The 14,418-nt window shown below is 36.9% G+C and overlaps 1 protein-coding gene across 2 annotated transcripts in view; it reads right to left on the bottom strand.

Annotated features, from left to right (window-relative positions):
* LOC112049712 (zwei Ig domain protein zig-8-like) overlaps positions 1–14,418 on the bottom strand; it is a 259,870-nt gene that overhangs the window by 12,871 nt on the left and 232,581 nt on the right. For both annotated transcript variants that reach the window (XM_024087720.2, XM_052886372.1), the window contains exon 3: positions 9,447–9,592. In XM_024087720.2, the coding sequence (XP_023943488.1) occupies positions 9,447–9,592 (146 nt within the window). The remainder of the gene's footprint in view (positions 1–9,446; positions 9,593–14,418) is intronic.

The following is a 14,418-nucleotide window of genomic DNA, read 5'->3' as shown; positions in this document are numbered from 1 at the left end:
TTATACATCATATATCTTATACATTATCATGTCCGGGATATACCTGGATTCCCTGGACCGACGTTGTATGGGCCGGTGGACATTCCCCAATCTTAGAAGAAAGAAAAACTCAGTATTTATATACCCCGACCCAGCATTCGAACACTCATAATTTGAAACCACATAGACTAATAATTATAATACGTTCATATTTTAATTTATGATATTCGAATTTGACATTGATTCTGACGATTTTTACATCTATACTAATATTATAAAGCTGAAGAGTTTGTTTGTTTCATTAAACGCGCTAATCTTAGGAACTACTAGTCCGACTTTAAAAATTATTTCAGTGTTAGATAGTCCATTTATCGAGGAAGGCTATAGGCTATATAAGCCATCAACCCATATTCGGCTCACTGCTGAGCTCGAGTCTCCTCTCAGAATGAGAGGGGTTAGGCCAATAGTCCACCACGCTGGCCTAATGCGGATTGGCAGACTTCACACACGCAGAGAATTAAGGTAATTCTCTGGTATGCAGGTTTCCTCACGATGTTTTCCCTCACCGATTGAGACACGTGATATTTAATTTCTTAAAATGCACACAACTGAAAAGTTGGAGGTGCACACCCCGGACCGGATTCGAACCCACACCATCCGGAATCGGAGGCAGAGGTTATATCCACTGGGCTATCACGGCTCTATAAATTTATAGGCTATATATTATTCCCGTATTTCTAAGGGAACAGGAACCACGCGAGCGAAACCGCGCGGCGTCAGCTAGTCATAATATATACCGACACCATCCGACCCTGACGATTTTACAGTTGCCAATCTAACCCAGATGTATTCAATCTCTCTTAGTTTCTGTACAATTAATAGCATACCATATTTTTATTCGAATATTTATACCAACTGAAATATTCCCGTACATAAGAATAAAGCATAAATCATGTCGGACATAATGCCAAAAATTGTTCTAAATAGAGCCTGACAACCCTTCGGAACCTCCGTCAACACCTGCAGCGTAAAATATCATTTCTCAACGTCGATCTCCACTGGGCCTCGATATCCCGGCCCGCTCCACTGCCCTCCATATTAATGGTGGAGGATCTACAACCCGTTCCGGGGAAATAAATAGCTCTGTGACATGTCCCGCGATGCATTATAATGTTTTGTCCGGGATGAATTATGCGATGTCCTTTTTGGGGTAACATCGAGGACATTGTTCGGGGACAATTAAACGGAGCAGTCTCGCGGGCTAGCTTCGGTTGGATTAGATTTTGGATTTAGCTTTTGTTAACCAAAAAAATCGAATAAGTGCGAGTCTGAATCGCTTTTATAGGATTCCGTATAAATTTATAGGTGGGTACATAATTATTTGTTTAACTTCGTTGATTGGTTACGTACTTAAAATAAAGACTGTATTTTTATATTATTATAAGATAATTTACAATTGTATTTTTCCCTAAAGGTAGATATTTGTAGACACGCAGTTGTAAGGAGCCTTGACTGACGGACCGATAGACAGACAGACAAATGTAATCCAAGTGATCTTATATGGGTTCCGTGCTTTTTTCCTTTTGAGTACGGAGCCCTTAAAATGGTATCTATATCCGAATTGACCCCAATTATCCAATAACCAAAAACTAGTTTTCAAGAAAACTGCATTCAAATTTGTGTGAGAGCTACGATAATGTAGACACTGTAAACTTGTAACGCCACCCTAATGCACGGCTCTACACAACTGAAACAAGACCTCTGAAGTCTGAATGAAATGTAACATTTATAAACACAAGAGAAGAAAATCTTATGTGAGGAAAGTCAGTGATGAAGAGAAAGAACCTGTTTCCCCAATTTTATTAATTTCGGTAAGTAAAGCATCTCCTTCAGCATTTAATCATCAAAATGGGATGCCGAGTTTGAACGAAAAAAATATTCTTATCTGTTACTTAATTTTATTATTTTGAAGGGCTGTAAAGAGGCTGGATGCTTCATCTTCCTTAATTACGACGCAGGCTTACGAAGGCTCACTCTAATTACGTTCACAAACAAAAACCCAACAAAGGAACGAATTCACTAATTTCTCTCGGGCCTTCAAATTAAAAAATATAATTTGCTTTTAGACATAAAATAAACGCTTATTGTTGGCATAAAATTAATCAAAGGGCATGCGATTTTAGTTAGCTTTGTGTTGTCTTATTTCTGATTCTGATACGGCATGTTTTCTTAAACAAGCAGATTAAATAAATGGCGAACAGAAATCAAATGCTGACATTTAAGTTGAATTTCATTGAAGCTTTACGGTACTAAATAAAAATATCTGTATTCTTCAAGTATCAAACGTACGTAGTATAATCGTCGCTAACAAACACTTTGTCTAATTAAATTAAACGAATGCTCGTAATATTGTAGCGACATTTATAATCATAATAACCAAGATTAAGGTGTCAGTGTTTCCTGCTACAAATATTTGGATAACTTCTAGGTAACGAGTAAGGCATTTACTAGGGTAAGAGATTTCGTTAGTAAACTATTAGTGAAACAGTATACGGACCGAACATTTATGGTATCAAAAAATTTACAGAACTGAAGAGTAATTTACTTTCTCTGTACTTTCTTAAAGCTGGTATTTCATAGCTCCGTTGTTAATAAATAACATTTAACCAAATTAGGGCGGTACAACCCCGCCCAAGGTCAGCCCCTCGCAGACTCATCCTAAATTCCAATTTAACTTCTAATCCCTACCTTCCCGGAGCGATAAAGATGAGAATAAAAAAAACTTTAAATTAGTTTCAATCTTAACTTAAAGGTTGCTTTAACACTTTCTTTTTTGATATTTAATCTTTTTTTAATTTTGATAAGTTCAGAAATACGAGTGCTGTTAAAAAGTAACTTATACAGAGTCCATTTGATGAAGTATACAACTCTTGCCCTACACGTCTAGTATTCTTTATATGAAAAGTTAAGCAGCCTCGAAGCTTTCATCAAAAACGTTCCTAATACCTTGGACTTAATATACTCGTAGCAACGACACGCATGTGGGAATACTCGTTTTTTAGAGATCTAAAACAATTTTCTTTAATCATTATCAGCCTATTTTATAGGCCAACTACCAGGATATGGAGGGAGAGCATACGGAACCTAACCCACCACGCTGCTCTGATGCGGGTTGATGTTGGAGTATAACATACGAGTACGTACTATGTATGGCAGTTTTCCTGGGAGTGACCTTGGATTGTAAACTTCAGTGGGGTGCTCATATAGAAAAACTGTCTGGTAAACTTAGCTCAGCGGCATTTGCAACGAGAAAAATAAGACAGTTCACTGATGTTGATACATCTAGGCTCGTTTATGGTGCGTACTTTCACAGCGTAATGTCTTACGGTATTTTGTTGTGGGGCAAGGCTGCCGATATAAAATCTATATTTGTACTTCAAAAAAGAGCAATTCGAGCAATATATCAATTAAAATCACGCGAGTCCCTTCGTCAAAAGTTTAAAGAAATAGGTATACTAACAGTAGCCTGTCAATATATACAAAGTGGTGAAACGATTACGACCTTAATTTCAACCACATATGGGGTATCGTGTAAGTAGTCTGCACGCCAATTTTTATTAATTTCTATGCAGTGGTTTAGCCACAGGATAATTTTTTCACTTAAACAATTTTTGAACACGCTGTAAATGTATTACAAATACCTCACGAAAATTCACTAGGTCATTCACCTTGATAAACCAAAATAACAATTTAAAATGTGCGTTTTAAAAAATATTGATAACTTACAAAAAACAAAAATCCTATTGAAATTTAGACCTAATGCACATAAGAATAAAAATTCTTATTATCTTTACCATACTTACCTACAATAATTATTCGGCACCACAAATTTTGTACCTATTTTTAATGTAAACAAACGAAAATTGCGACGTTGTCAATTGGGCAGTAATAGTCCAGGATCCGGGGAACATTTTTACAGTTGATCACTACCAAGTTAATTTTATGTGAGTAGCTTTGTCTTGATGAGGCATAAATAACATTGAATTTGTAGGACAATATGGCTGAAAAGTTGTATAAATTAATAGTTATACAACTTATCAGCCATATTGTCTTACAAATAGCGTGGTCAGTTATTTCGTTCCTATGCTCAGACATTTTTGTTATCTAGTAACTCTGTTAGCTACCAAAATAAATAATTTTCGAAAATTTAAAAATTGGGCGCCTCATCAAGACGAAGCTACTCACGGAAAATTGTTCACCTGTTAAAATATTCACCGGATCCTGGCCTATAAGGGCTTTCATTCAATATTATTTGTTTTTAGCTAACTGTAGGTGTTTGCAAGATTTACTAAGTGGGAATAGGATAGAAATACATTTAGTGTTTTTGCTAGATTTGGTTCCCGGCGCGGGCGGCGTCTTTAACCGACTTCAAAAAGGAGGAGGTTCTCAATTCGGTCGGTATTTTTTTTTTTTTTTTTATGTATGTACACCGATTACTCAAAGACGCCTGGACCGATTTCAAAAATTCTTTTTTTGTTTGAAACGGTATAGCCCCCATTTGGTCCCATTGCCATCATGTCAAGATCTGATGGTGGAATCCTGGAGAAATTGAGGGAAACTTTCGAAAATTATATGGGTGTCTAGTGTGTTCGTATACATTTCCATTTAGTACTTTTAAGCACTATAATTTCATGAAGGTTTAAAGTCGATCTGATGATGGAGCCATAAAACAGACGAGGGAACTCCTCGGCGATTTACAGCAGTTACCTTGTGTTTGGGCTTGATTAATTTGTATTAATGAGAACTTTCCACATAGATAGGTTGTGACTGTCATTTAGGGGTTTGGTGATGACGACCAAGGTCAATTAAGAGAACTCCTTAACGGTTTACGGTAGCTACCTTGTGCTTGGGCTTGATTAATTTGTATTGCTGAGAATTTTGTACCAAGATTTGTGACTGTCATTAGGGGTCTGGTCTGTATTCATTTGAGATTAAATTTTACACTAAAAATGGAAAAATAATAAAAATTTTAATAAAAAAAATACAACCGACTTCAAAACCTAAAAACGTACCCACTAAACTAAAAAGTGAAAAATAACATCATAATATGTTCTACCTGCTGATCAGTATGAAGGCGGTGCTTAGCCGGTGTTGTCTTAATTAAAGCCATTTCTGACAGGACCACATGAAACAACACTGTCTGCAAAATCTAAATCTATAAGATATTCTCACATGGCTTGAATTAATACATTAATACATCACCGGCTTAGCACCGCCTTCATACTGATCAGCAGGTAGAACATATTATGATGTTATTTTTCACTTTTTAGTTTAGTGGGTACGTTTTTAGGTTTTGAAGTCGGTTGTATTTTTTTTTTTGAATAGTGACTCAGTGTGTGATAGCCAGTTGCTACCCATGCGCATTGTTTTATACAAATCAAACATTTCTTGTGATTTGTGTAGTTTTTTTTATTGTGAAGTGTGTTTTGGTATTGAAACATAATGCCACGTTTCGGTAATACTGCTACTGAGTATTATACCGATATCTCGCGACGTTGTAACATGTGTATTTTAACGAATGGTGGACATTTCCAGCATTTAAAAATTTAAACTAAGTACTGTAAATACGTACGAGTACCTACCTATACCTATCATGTTTAAAATGTTTGAGTTTTGATTAGTAACATTTGTAACAAAAACATCTAGTGACAAGAACAATATCTAGTCGTCTCGTGCGGCGTACAAAATACAAATTAATTCAATTTTGGCGCTCCCGCCCGCCGGCGCGGCGTGATTATTCTTATGTAGATAAGTACCTACGAGTGCATGAAAGAACTTTACGCACTACAAACGGACCGCCAAATAACCAAAAACTAGGAGACGCGATGTTGCCGCTTTTACCTACAGGTCACTTGAGGTTAGTTTTATATTATTATAAAGGATGTTGTGAATTTTTTAGATTATTTCCGAATTTATTTTGTTTGAAAATTTAGTTTTTTTATTTATTATACAATAATTAATTTAATCACCTAATCGTATTTTGATTGACTGTTAGCGATCGTGTATTAATTTAAGGTCGTATTCCTGGCACCACTTTGTATATATATAACAGTATAGTCTATGTAAGACAAAATATTAATTTGTACAAACGAAAAGGAGATTTAAACCCACGTCTTACTAGACACGGGCATAAGTTAGTTATTTCTGCATATCGTCTCCAAAGAGATAAAGAATCGAGTTCACATGAACTACGCGAAAAGACCCTGACGGAATGGGGAACAGAATGGTCCGCGGGCGGAAAAGGAACGTGGACGAGGGAGCTAATTAAAGATCTAAAAAGCTGGCATCAGAGGAATCATGGAGAGATGGATCGATGGCTCACGCAGGCTCTGAGCGGTCACGGAGTGTTCAACACCTACCTCTTCGCAATAGGGAAATCTCCCTCCGAAAACTGCTACTTCTGTGGAAAAGAGGACACTCCGCGACATGCCATATTCGAATGCCCTGCCTGTGACGATCTGAGAGGGGCGACACATGGGGTAGATGGCCACGTAGACTCCGGCAGCCTGATTTCGCGTATGCTGTCAAGCGAATGCGAGTGGCAGAAATATGCACAAATGCTCCGGAAAATAATGATAAGAAAGGAAGAAAAGGAAAAAGAGGAGAAAAAGAAATGGGAAATACCCTAGAGGCAGTTAGCACGATGTAATGCCATGCAGTTCCGTGCTAACTCTGACGATAAATAAAAAAAAAAAAAAAAAAAAAAAAAAAAAAAAAAAAAAAAAAAAAAAAAAAAAAAAAAAATCGTCTCCAAAGAGTAAAAAAATCTTTTGTAGGTTTGGGTGTACTTCTATAACAAGATCCCCAAGACTGTGATGGACCTGCCAATGCATAGCTTTAAGCAATGTGTTAAAAAACATTTACTTAGTCGAGGTTACTACAACATTGATGAGTTCCTTAAAGATAAAAGCGCTTGGAGGCCATTGGATCAGCTTCCACCTTCACACAGGAAATAAAACTATAAGAAATTGTAATTGTTATCAATTGTAAATTATAATACTGTATGACTTTTCAAAAGAGCAACTGTTGAGTTTCTTGCCGGTATCTTCTCAGCAGAACCTGCCTTCCGAACCGGTGGTAGAATCTTTACAAATAGTCAACTGACGTGTCAAAAGTGCTTGTAAACTGAGCCTACTTGAAATAAATGATTTTTGATTTTGATTTGATTTTGGCACGTAGTTCGAAGAGTTGCGATGGACGTTGGGATCCCGAAGTGCTGGTAGTTAAGTTGTATTTACTACGACTTGAATGGCGACCCAGCACTAGAAAGCGCAGTGTTGTTCGACCACCCACCAGGTGGACTACGCCATCAAGCGAGTCGCAGGGATTCGCTGGATGCAGGTGACTCAGTAACGTGATGTTTTGAAGTTCCTTCAAAAGGTCTATGTCCTGCAGTGGACGTCTATCAGCTGATATGATGATAATGATATAATACTTAATACTTCACCATTTTATCTTCTAAAATGGTGACGTATGAAAGGTTACATCGATTTTATCGCAGTCGAAGTCGCGGCTGCCAACTAGTTTAACTGCTACTAATAAAGTTTTATTACAAGAAATAAGAAAATGTTTTTGTACAGATAATATTATAATCTTGGTGACCTTAGTACACGGTTCACCCCGTTTTATGACGTCATTAATCAATATAAAGCCAGTCGTAAATCGGGGCATTAATATCCAGCGTAACGCAGTCGTAGGGTTCGGCACTAACTCATGGAGGTCTAGTTGTAAGAACGTTAATTAAGATTCACGCTACGCCTCCTCGGTCAACTATTCGCGCTATAAATCTACGCCATATTCTATCAGTGTTGAATTTGCGATTATAATATGTTTTTTACTATTGTTAAAGTAAGTATAAGGGCTCTGTCAACATTATGCAGGGTAAAGTTGCCTCTAACGAAATAATACTTACCAGTTAAATAAGGATTTCACCTCAAGATGAAAGATAATAAGCTGTTAACTCGTCTACACCTTTATTTTGGTGTACTAAAATTGTTAATATTTCATCTTGTACGTACTCTCTGTCCTCTATCACAGAAAAAATTTAAATGTTGCAAATTTTATGGTCTACAATTTTTATAACAAAATATTAACATCATTGGAGCTATAGAAACCGACCGAGCCTGTCTGATTTTGTGATCTTGAATAATTTACAAGACACGAGCTTTTATGAGACTGTTGATATAATTTTTAGAACATAAAACTAACTGTCATATTGCCGGGATATGGCTTTAAGCGTGACACACCTTTAGTTAACTTTATCCTACATATTCTGGTTAAGCATAACGGCTTTTATATATCCCGATATTCACACAGGAATATAATCTAAGCAGGTGAAACCTAGGGGAACAGGTAATATAAAATAATAAATAAATATCTTTTCTTTATTCTCGGTTCCCCCGCACACAGTTAATTAGGTCACCGTAACTTAATCAGCAGAATCAATTAATATCGCCACCTCGCAGCGCCATTCGCCTCATTCGTCTCACCAACACAACACGAGCGGGTAATGTCTGGAATTAATTATAACGTATATTCATTTAATACAGTCCCCTTGTACAGTTAATCCTTTGTTACTAAATCTCATTATCTTTGCGTAAAACGGAGCTGTGAAAATCGAGTATCTGTATTGAATTTAATTATCAAAAATTCAGGATAGCAAAAGAACAGTAAACGCATTTTTAAAATGTTTAACTTTCTTCCTATTTATTAATTTTTTGACGTTTAACTTTGTATTTAAAAACAAATTTTGCTACAGTTATACCGGTAGTTAAGCTGTAATTACTACAACTTGATACTGGGAAAAGCTGATTAGATAAATCTGAACTGCGCGGTTAAATCCATTGGATTCTTGAGAGGTAAAAAGAAATGAATTCGCCTGTTGATGCAGTTGATAAACGTATGCCTAAAAGGTCACTCTTAAATAGAAGATAGCTAGATTTTTGCAGCACGTATGAGAAATTGAGAATTTATCTACTCAGTACAGTACAGTACTTGAAGACGATAAAAGTGATGGTGTGTACGCAATGAACTCATGGTTAGAATACCAGGATCTGTCGCTGCCACGTCCGATTTTGACTTTAAGCAGAGGTTGGAGACTCAAGGGAGACTCAGGGTTTCTCTCTGGCTGTGATAGTTTGACCAATTCCCGCTTTATTGAGACGCTGGTTATCAAATCAATAGGCGGTATCACAACATCTGATCGTCATGTTCATGAATTCTTGTTCTTTAATAGTATCTGTAACAGACCAAACTCTTCTGTGGCAAGAGTACTACCATCTTTAGCTTGGCAAATTTATTCCTAACACTCCCGATGGTCCGTGGGGGCCGGAAGAGGGATAGCGATGCCCCGCAACTTTATACCCTTTAAGAACTGCGCTCTTTTTAGGCTGCCGATGTGTACTCACTGTTCTGTTGCCGATGTGCTTGGCCCGGCAGCGCAGCACGGCCGCCTGCCCCACCACGGTGGACACGTTCCGCGGCGACACGTCGTCGAAGTAGGGCCGCTCCCCGCGCACCTCGCCGCTGCCCGCGCCCGGCAACGGTCCTACCCCTGCGGACAACGTTTACACTTGATCAACTCATTCATGACACAACTAGCTTAAAACACGGTCTAGGTATATCCGACAGTTCTTTAAGCATACTGGACTGTCGGTTTTCTTCGGTTTTCCGCTACGCATGCTCTGAAGAAGAAACAGAAAGAAAGGAAGAACATGTTATGCTTAGATGCATCGGTGTGTCAGGCATTGGCTCTCAGGCAACACTTCGTGAGGCGATCGGCGACCTGGAGGCCTGTTAGTTTCTGGAGCGAGTTCAGCTGGCTGGAATGACTCCAGCATGGACCTACGCACAACGGCCAACATACTGACCAAGTGCGGAAAAGAAGAAGATTTATTTGTTAGCACAACACACAACTACCTAATAACTTAAAAATAATACATTTAAATCATAAAACTATTTAATGTTAGTACTAGAATCTGACTCAGCTTATATTGCTCAATATTCTCCTCCATTTTCCAGTGACAATTATTTAATCAATTAACATCGATTCAGCCTTTCCAGAGATTAGCTCAGATAGACAGACTTTTCCGCTTGATCGAACAATAAATTAATATAAAATTAAGTAATTCTAAAGCTACAAAACATTCAAAACTGAAAAGTGTTTGTTTTATTTAGCTCCGACTCCCGACCCGACCTCAAAGAATACATAAACTTGTTCCCCGAAATGTAAAAGTTTAAATGAGCGAGGATAATCGCTCCTCCGCACACAACACGGGGCTAATTGTGACTCGACCTAGACGTCTTTATAAACGTTTGAAGTCAGATCCAAATCTGTTCTAAGCTGTTGGCCGAAGTTTCTTGAATAAATAATTGAACTCGAATTTATTATGTAATTAGAAGTTACCTGTTAATCGAACTTTCGTTTGGAGAGTGAATAAACTTCACGGATTTATTAAATACCTGCAGCGCTATTCTGTAAAGATGTTTATTTTGAGAAGTTTTCAGTGGCAATGGAGTTGGGAAATTGGTATCGCAAAACCTGACGTGAGTCGAAGAGCAGTTTGAGTCGTATCCATCAACATTCAATGTTACAAACAACATAACCATAGGAGTTTATAAACTAAGTACCTACTCGTAACATAAAAGCAGAAGAGCTTAAAAGAAACATCACTTCTTCATGTTACTCGTATTTTTTTGTAAAAAGCATATAAGAAAAGCTGCATAAATAATTTCCCAGAGATCGTCCCAAAAATGTTCTGTAGTGTGTCGGGCCACGAGTCTCGGTGTTACTTACAAACCGTCATTATCCGAGTGTCGCGCGCGCCGAACCGGAAATAAGAACGCCTTGTCGAGCTGGGAGACGTGGGGCCACTGAACGAGCGGCTGTATGTAGGTTAAGTTTCAACATATTAATATTTAAGTTTAGACTAATAGGTTTGATTTAATAATATTGGAAGTTATTGTATCAGTTTTTATTCTCAAACCGCTCTTGTAACCACAGAAAAACAAGACATTTTTTTTTAATATTGTTAATATTAAATGGTTTTGCTCAAGTAGTTAACTTGTATAGGTATAGTGGAGCAGCTGCAGCAATGTCAATGTTTCTTTAAAAATTCAATTAAAACTGGTTGTAGTGCAAGTGACAAGAATAATAGTGCAATAAATAGCTAGGAATAAGGAATCTTATAAAGATTTCAAGTAAGAACAATCGCTTATACTACTAAATATTTTGACTCCGTTAACTGAGACATGGTTTGTCTGAAATTTGAATTTTTGAAAAATGAATTATATGTCTACTCGCTACGCGTTTCTTAGAAAATGGTCTTTCATAAAATAAAAAACAGACAGACGAACAGCCAAGCGATCACGTATTTTTTTCTTTTAAGACAATAATGAATTATCTTGCTACAAAATCAAGGATTATCTAGCAAACTTCGGCTAGCAGACAATAAATAATTTAAAACAGCAAACATGTAGCAGGTAAGATAAAAGTAATGTCTTCAACAGCTTCAAGGGTAATAAATCGCCCGTTCCGGAGTCGCACTTTACAACATTCTGCGATGCCGCTACGAAATAGGAATGGCTGGAGTTCTTTGTGACTCGGTGGTAAGGTGGGCCTTTGTTTTTCTAACGCGTCCCCAATGTACCCGGTTGCTCTCGCTATGATAAAGCACCCGGCGCTATATTGCACCAAATAAATCACACACCGTGCAATCTGAGGTTCTTTTGTTGTCAGCTTTGGCTACATTGTTTTTCGTTTTATTTTTGGCAGTAAAAGAGAATGGGTTGTTTACAGTGTCTTGATGTTTTAATATATAGCTTCTTTCGGTGCGTTTGTGGAACAAAGAGTTTTATTTCTTGATGGTTATGTGGATGTGGGCCGGTTATGAGAGCTTTTATCATTTAAAGAGTTACGAGCGTATTTAAATATGCTTTATAGACGTGTATGTGTTTCTTAAAGCGGTTACTTTTATTGCAAAAAATGAAGCGTCTGACATGGATATGATTTCTTGTCGTGATTTTTCGATGAAAATGCAAAATTATTAGAATATGTTGACAAAAGCAAAGTGAAAAAGCATGTTTAACCTATAAAGAATACATAGAAATATATTTTAAATGTACAATTTGAAAATAACAAGCTTTTTATAAAGACTGTAACAAAATCAAAATCCAAAGTCCAAACTCGAAGGACTTATCATTTTATATCTAGAAATGGCGATCTTCCCACTTCATGATTAGCTCCATGCTACCTAGTTATTGAATAGTCAGCAAAGATACTTAGGTATACCAAAATCAATTGGATTTTATTACACCTGCCAAAGATAAAACGACACCTAAGCAAGTATTTTGGAAATCTACTAAACGACTCTTAATACTCTAAAAGGTATCTAATTTAAAATGAATGAAAACAAAGTTCGAGTCAAAAGTTCAAACGTTTCTAACTAAAAGCCAATACTCGATCTATCCGATAAATAAATAATTACTTGTGTGCTGTGAAGGAACGTTAAGCGCATGTCTCGTTGCAGCCCCTATCTGTTGCTATTTGTATTTGTTGTTTGTACTTGCGAAAATAAAACCAACTTCGCCATTGTGAATTTCACAGTTACATATTGAAGCTTACTTCTTTTTGTTCAAGTCTTTTGTATGGAAAGAATGCTGTTTTTACTCGAAGTGAGGTTAAGTTCGAGTGTATGTTTGTACGAGTATATGTGTTGACTATCATTAGACGTGTGTCGATTTATGAAATGTCATTCGTTTTGTTGTAGAAATAACATAAGAGTTATTTCTACAACAAAACGAATAACTTGTAAAATTTGTTATTTTGTAAAATTTATTATTTTTTACACGATTTTACATCGAAGCTGTAGTTGTGTACAGATTGTTTTATAATTTGGATGGTCCCAAATTCGTTTTTAGATTGAGTCTATATATCCTAAAAATTAATTGTGATCATTATTACGTAACTACGTCTAATAGATCTTAGGTCTAATTTCAACTAAAAATACCAGCTATTTCAAACAAGTACAAATCCTTAATCACGTACGGGACGAGTACGATATGTAGTCGGGACTGTAGTTATAAACCAACTTACCAATGTTTAAGACAGATGACATCGACACAACATTCGCAACACAACTACAAGATATTCTTATTATAAGTTACATCAGGCAGTTGAGGAAGTAATATTAGGAGTACATTGTATGCTATGTACGTAAGAAATCACACACAAAGTTTAGCAAGACAGCAATGCAATATGAATGAACAACTCGTATCGATGTGGACGCGCGTGCCCGGAATACCTGCAGCGAATACAGAGCAGGATACCCGACGAATACGAATACGGTCACGAATCACTCGAATACCAATAGCTGACGTGCTGTAAATATTATTTCGATCCGGTCTAGATGCTTGTCGAACAAATAATAAGTCTATCCGCCTCGCTGCATTTGGCATTTCATTCTCAACAACAATATTTAAAACTAGCGGACACCTGCGACTACGTCCGCTTGGAAATCAATGTAAACTTTCAACCCCTATTTCACCCCCTTCTTATTTTATTTTCGCAATAAAAGTATCCTTTCTTATAACCTTCTCCGTATTATGGTCTTAAACCGTGCCAAATTTCATTAAAATTCATTCAGTAATTTCAGCGTGATGCCCGAATAACAAAAAAAGCGGACATACAGACAAAAAATTAAAAAAATATATATTTTTAGCTTCAGCATCGATTATATAAACCCCAACAAAAATTTTCAAAATATCTTCAATGTACAGAATGTATATAATACAGAATTCGTATTATACCACCAATTAATAAAACCTCAATCGGCCCAACTGGGGATTGAACCCAGGACCTCCGTCTTGTAAATACACCGCGCACACCACTGCGCCACGGAGGCCGTCAAATATTGTCCAACAATGGACTGATACGATGAGATTAGCTGGCTCTCATCTCATCATATCATGATAATGATGATGAGACGATGGTAAAACGTTAAGTTTGCAGCGATATGACGAGGGATACTACTTATTCAGTATTATAATTTCATGTCGGTTGGAAGACATTTTAAAGTGTCTTTGTCGTAAAATTTAAAGAGGAATATTTTTGAAGTTCAGCTGAAGGATCTCGAGTTTTGTTCCGAGCGATTGCGATTACTTTGAGAGGAACTACAGTCTTAGAAGTTTGCGCGCCACTGCTCTACTTTTAACTCTCTAAAATATTATATATTCTTGCTTTGACGTAGACAGAGACGAGTTTTATATATTTTTTTATATTATTCAACGAATAAGCCGTGATAGCCCAGTAGATATGACCTCTGCCTTCGGTTCTTGAGGATGTGGGTTCGAATCTGGTCCGGGGCATGCAACTCCAACGTT

The sequence above is a fragment of the Bicyclus anynana genome, chromosome 17 (assembly GCF_947172395.1).
Source record: "Bicyclus anynana chromosome 17, ilBicAnyn1.1, whole genome shotgun sequence".
NCBI lineage: Eukaryota > Metazoa > Arthropoda > Insecta > Lepidoptera > Nymphalidae > Bicyclus > Bicyclus anynana.
Note: the sequence above shows the minus strand (reverse complement) of the source record. Positions and strands in the feature narration are given on the sequence as shown.